A 6,345-nucleotide genomic window follows, 5' to 3' on the forward strand; every position below is an offset into this window, starting at 1 on the left:
TCTTGGGATCTTGGGCACATACACACACGTGCCCGGCTTGAGTTTAAGCTACCAGGTCTGGGACTCAAACTGCGGTCTACTACATGGGAGTCCAGCAACATAACCATTACACTAACTGCTGGTCCCAAACTTTCTTTTTCTTACAGATGTGATACCTTTCCTCTTCGATCTTTAACGCCGAGACACGAGAGTCCACCCGCGCCTTATTAAAGTTACCCTCTGCAGCTTTCTGTGTGTGTGTGTGCATGTGTACGCACCTGGTATCCGAGGATGGGTTGGGGTGGAGGGTGAAGTTCAGCTCTAAGGATGAAAATGGGATGCCCTCAGAGCTGGGGGATGCTTCTGAGCAAGGTGGGCAGCTGCCTGGGATGCAGCAAAGTGAGCCCTGAGTTCTTTCCCAGAGGACAAAGTTCAGCCCTCTTCAGGGCCCTGGGGCATCTTCCGTTTTCATGGGCTATGAAGAGCATCTTGGGAGCCACTAGCTTGCAGCTGCCCACCTTGAGAGCGGCATTCATTCCATCGACATCGTTAAGCAACCACTGGGCACCAAGCTCAGAGGATGGAACAGGCCTTGCCTCAGGATCCCAGGACTTTGAACTTTTGGGTTTTGGGTTTTTTTTTTGTTTTGTTTTGTTTTGTTTGGAGAGGTTTTCGCTATAGGGCACGTGTGCTTGCCAGACAGACAGAGACATTAGAGACAGAAAGTGAGAAATCACCCCCCCCCAAGGGGGATGGTCACGCCGCAATCCCTTCTCCTCCATTCTCCTCTTGGGATCTTGGGCACGCACGCACACGCTCCCGGTGTGAGTTTTAAGCCACCGGGTCCAGGACGCGAACCGCAGTCAACTACATAGGAGTTCAGCGACATAGCCATTACGCTAACTGCTGGTTCCCAAACTTTTTGGGCTTTAAAAAAAGTGTTTTTTGTTTTTTAAGAGAGATTTTTGCTATAGAATATGTGTGCTTGCCAGAGAGACAGAAAGTGAGAAATCACCCCCCAGGGAGGATGGCCATGTTGCAATCCCTTCTCCTCTTGGGATCTTGGACACACACATACACACAGTGTGAATTTGAAGCTGCTGGTTCTGGGACTCGAACCAAGGTAAACTATGTGGGAGTCCAGCCATGTAACCATCAGGCCATCTGCTCTTCCCCCCCCAAAAAAAATTTTTTTTGAGAGATTTTTGCTATAGGGCATGTGCACTTGCCGGATAGAATAAGAAATCGCCCCCCAGGTGGGATGGCCACTCTTACATTCTCTTGGGATTGTGGGCTCTCATGTGTATGCACCCGGAGTGAGTTTTAAGCCGCTGGTTCTGTGACTTGAACTGGTCGACCACATGAGAGTCTGGTGATATAACCATTTGCCATCACCTGGTCCCCCAAAAAACATTTTTTTAAAGAATTGTTTTATTTAACTTTATCATCATCATTATTATTTTCCATTTTGATCAAAGAGAAGAGAGGGAAAGGAAAGCAAGAAAGCAAGCCACCAGGTCCAGGATTTGAACCATGGTCGGCCATGTGGGAGTCCAGCGCCTTTAACCACCACACTACCTACCAGTCCCAGGTCCCCCAAAACTCTTAATACTGGTCATATTTCCCCAATTTTCTAAACTGACTGACTGAAATAGAAAAGTGTTTTTCCCAGTCATAATTTACTTAGTCTGAGGTTGCAGTTTGTACAAGAAAAGTGAGAGACATGTTCAAGTCTTTCCATTTATTTACTGATTTTAAAAACAAGGAAATGTGGGACCAGCAGGTAGCATGGTGGTTAAGGTTCTGGATTCTCACATAGCCACGGTGTTTCAGTTTGGCAGCTTAAAAATCACAACGGGGAGGGACTAGGAGTTGGCATAATGGTTATGTCGCTGGACTCCCATGTAGTCTACTGCAGTTCCAGTCCTGGACCCACTGGCTTAAAACTCACGCCGGGCACGTGTGCGTGCATGCCCAAGATCCCAAGAAGAGAATGGAAGAGAAGGGAGCGCAGTGTGACCACGCCCCCTGGGGGGGGGATTCCCCCCTCTCTGTCTCTCTTGTCTTTCTGGCGAGCACAGGCCCTATAGCACAAACCTCTACAAAAAACAACAGGGGACCAGCAAATGGCATGGTTTCATCACTCGACTCCCACATAGTCTACCTCAGTTTGAGTCCCAGACCTGGCAGCTGAAAACACGCTGGGTGCGTGTGCATGCGCGCCCAAGGCCCCAAGAGGAGAATGAAGGAGGAGGGATTGTGGCCTGGCCATTCCCCCTTGGAGGTGATTTCTCACTTTCTGTCTGTCTGTGTCTGTCTCTGCCAGTAGATGGTGTACCAGGTGCATCACTAGACTCCCACATGGCCAAACAAGATTCGAGTCCACACCCAGTGACTTGAAAATCATGCCAGTTGTGTGCATGCATGTACAAAATCCCAGGAGGAGAAGGGATTGTGGGGTGGCCATCCCCCCAGATGTGATTTCTCACTTTCTGTCTAGCGAGTGCATGTACTCTACAGCAAAAATCTCTCAAAAAAAAAAAAAAAAAAAAAGACAGCAAATAATAGGTAAATAAAAACAAGGAGTTGGAGCCAGCCCATGGCCTAGTGGTTAAGGGAGCTGGGTCCTGCGGCCAGCAGGTGCTGTAGTGAGTAAGGTGCTAGACTTCCACATGACTCACCACAGTTCGAGTCCCAGACCTGGTGGCTTGAAACACACGGGGTGCATTGTGTGCATGCCCAAAATCCCAAGAGGAGCATGGAGGGCAGGACGTGGTATGGCCACCCGCTGGGAGGTGATTTCTCACTTTGGTGAGTGCATGTGCCCTGACCCACGTGGCCAACCTTCAAGTTTAGTTTCGAGAAATTTACTGGATGCGTGCTTGCGTGCCCCACATCCTAGCAGGATGGAGCAATGGAGGAAAAAAGATTGACGATGACTGCTCCTCATAAGGGGGTGCTCTCTCCCTCTCCATCTCTCTCTTTAGCAAGCACACGAGCCTTCTGGCAGTTGAAATAAACAAGGCGTGGGTGCTCTAGTCGTGAGGAGGTAGATGCCAAGCCTTAAACACTGGGAAGGAAGGAAGTAGGTGAAGGACCTATGGGTAAGGACAGGATGGGGTGCAGAGGAGGTGGGAAGGGACCAGGGGCCAAGTCGCCTGTTAGCCCTGGGGACGGTGAGGGCTTCCCACAGAGGACTTGGGGTGTTTGTGGTTAAGGTTAGAGGGAGCAGGAGAGTGGAGAGGCTGGACACTTCACCCATTGGGGCTGATAGAACTGCCCAGAGGAGGAGGCTCTGCTTGAAGGTGGGTGCAAGTAATGAAGGGGGGAAGAAATTCAGATTTGGGAGGAAGAGTCTGCTCGTTGGGACATGTCGGGCGAGGGAGGAGTCCTGGCTTTCTTTGGTGGCAAGAGACAATGGAAGAAGAGCTACTGAAGAGTGTTGATGTGGTGTGCACGGAATTTGGGAGTCTCGTACCCCAGCTTGGTGGTGGTGGTTGGTGCAAGGAGCAGTTGCGGGAGCCCAAGACAGGAAGGGGTCTGGGCTGGAGAGGTAGGTTTGGGCTACTTGGCAGTTGGAGCCACAGGTGGGGCTTAGAGAAGAGAATAAAAGACCCTCCAGGAGACCGAGAAGGAGCTGAAGAGGTGAGGGAAGGATTTTTTGGAGAGCAGGGAGCTGGGCTCTGGCACATCTCAGTGGGGCGGGCCAAACCGAGCCCTGCTCCCCTGTAGCCAGGGTGAGGGGTGAAGAGCGGGGAGGAGGAGCTCAGCAGAGATGGGCTTCCCTCCCCTGGGCTGGCTGTCCCCATCACAGCCTGAGTGGAAGCCAGCGCAGTGTGTCACTGGCATCCCCGAGGGCACAGGTCTCGGCTGCTGCAGCCTTGCTTAAAGACAAGCCTGATCTCTCACAGGGCACATGACCGTTCTCAACTCCTCCCCATCCACAGACCTGCCAGTCCAGCGACATAGCCATTACGCCAACTGCTAGTCCCGCTGTCTTTGACAGTGATGGCCTTGGACATGACGAGCAGCTCTCACTTCCACTCCGTTTATTCACTCCTTAGTCCCTTGCAATCTGGCACCACAAAACCCGGGTTGGGACCAGCAGTTAGCGTAATGGCTATGTCACTGGACTCCCATGTAGTCGACCGCGGTTCGAGTCCCGGACCTGGCAGCTTAAACTCACGCCGGGTGTGGGGGCGTGTGCGTGCCCAAGATCCCAAGAGGAGAATGGAGGAGAAGGGATTGCGGCGTGGCCATCCCCCCTGAGGGGTGATTTCTCGCTTTCTGTCTCTCTGTCTCTCTCTGTCTGGCGAGCGCATGCGCCCTATAGCAAAAACCTCTCAAAAAAAAGAAAGAAAATAAAACCCGGGTGCCTCCTCCTTGATCTCTGAAACATGTGAATGCTGGGACCAACTGGTGGTATCATGGTTAAGTCGCTGAACTCCTTCACAGTAGACCACAGTTTGAGTCCTGGACCAGGCGGTTTAAATAAACGCTGGGCACGTGTGCCCAAAATCCTGAGAGGAGAAGCGGTTGTGGCGTGGCCATCCTCTCTTGGGGTAGTTTCTGTCTCTGTCTCTCCAGCAATCACGCACACCCTGTAGCAAAAATCTATCTTAAAAAAAAAGAAAAGAAACGAGGCCACGCTGGGCAAGCACAGCCCATGCCCTACCAGACCCAAATCTCTGCCCCTTTGAAGAAAGGTCAAAGGATGCCTGACTCCCACATCCCCGTATTCCAGCGACAGACACAAACACAAACTCCCCACCAACGCCCTGTCCCCTCTGCGCTTCCCATTCCTGGGGCTCCGGCTTATTCATTCCCAAACATGCACCAGAAACTTTATTCAGAATGCTTGGGACTAGAAGTGTTTTGGATGTTGACTATTTCAAGTTTTGTAATACATATATATGATGAACTATCTCAATTGAAGATGGGACTCAAGTCTAAACACAAACTCATTTATGTTTCATGTATACCTTATACACACAGCCTATAGGCAATTTTATTTTTTTTAAGAATTATTTTATTTAGGGACCAGCAGTTGGTGTAATGGCTATGTCGCTGGACTCCCATGTAGTCCACCACAGTTCAAGTCCCAGACCCGGTGGCTTAAACTCATGCCAGGCACATGTGCATACAATCCCTAAGATCCCGAGAGGAGAACGGAGAAGGGATTGCAGTGTGGCCATCCCCTCTGGGGGGGGGGTGATTTCTCGCTATCAGGTCCAGTATTCGAACCACGGTCTACTACGTGGGAGTCCAGCGACATAGCCATCATGACATCTGCTGGCCCCTTTATTTTAAAATTTTGACTAGAGAGGGATAGAGTGAGAGAGAGGGAGAGAAAGAAAACTAGCCAAGACTCAGATCGTGGTCGGCCATGTGGGAGTCCAGTGTTCTGAACCACCACACTTCCTGCCGGCCCCTCATAGGTAATTTTATACAATGTATTTATTTATGCTAAAGGGCATATATGGTTGCTGGAGATTGACAAAGAGAGAGGGCAAGTGAAAAAGCAGCTCTTGAGAGGGGATGGCCACACTGCAATCACTTCTTCATTTTTCTCTCAAGATTTTGGTCACATGTGCACATACACCGGTGTGTCTTTTGAGCTGCCAGGCCTGGGGCTTGAACCAAGCAGTTGGCCATGTGAGATCCAGCCACTTTAATCACTACACCACTGGTTGGCCTCCCAGGGTTATTTTTTGGGGGATATAGGGCATGTAAGTTTGCCAGAGAGAAGGAGGGAAACTGAAAAAGCACCCCCAGGGGGAATGATCACACCATAATCCCTTTTCTTCCATTCTCCTTTTGAGGTTTTGGGCATGCATGCACACACGCCCATCATGTTTCTCAAGCTGCCGGGTCCAGACTCAAAATATGTAGTCAGCCCTGTGAGATCCAGCATCTTAACTACTACTAACAATTGCTTTTTTCTTTTTTAAGAATTATCAATTTTGGGAACCAACAGTTAGCATAATGGCTATGTCGCTGGACTCCCATGTAGTCGACCGCGGTTCGTGTCCCGGACCCGGTGGCTTAAATCTCACGCCGGGCGCGTGTGCGTGCATGCCCAAGATCCCGGGAGGAGAATGGAGGAGAAGGGATTGCGGCATGACCATCCCCTCTGGGGGGTGATTTCTCGCTTTCTGTCTCTATGTCTCTCTCTGTCTGTCTGGCAAGTGCACGCACCCTATAGCGAAAACCTCTCCAAAAAAAAAAAAAAAGACCCTAAGTAAGAATTATCGATTTTTTTTTTAGAGGTTTGTGCTCTGTAGGACGCGTGCGCTCACCAGACAGACAGAGACAGAGAGACAGAAAGCGAGAAATCACCCCCCGGGGGGATGGCCACACCGCAAT

The 6,345-nt window shown here is 50.5% G+C and overlaps 1 protein-coding gene across 1 annotated transcript in view; it reads left to right on the top strand.

Moving 5' to 3' along the window:
• The window catches only part of FOXR1 (forkhead box R1), an 11,520-nt gene extending 11,081 nt beyond the window's left edge, over nucleotides 1-439 (top strand). The window contains exon 6 of the mRNA XM_027773361.1: nucleotides 147-439. Within this exon, the coding sequence (XP_027629162.1) occupies nucleotides 147-175 (29 nt within the window). The 3' untranslated portion in view covers nucleotides 176-439. The remainder of the gene's footprint in view (nucleotides 1-146) is intronic.
• The last annotated feature ends 5,906 nt before the right edge of the window (nucleotides 440-6,345 follow it).

Source organism: Tupaia chinensis, unplaced genomic scaffold (assembly GCF_000334495.1).
Source record: "Tupaia chinensis unplaced genomic scaffold, TupChi_1.0 Scaffold000348_1, whole genome shotgun sequence".
Classification (NCBI taxonomy): Eukaryota; Metazoa; Chordata; class Mammalia; order Scandentia; family Tupaiidae; genus Tupaia; species Tupaia belangeri.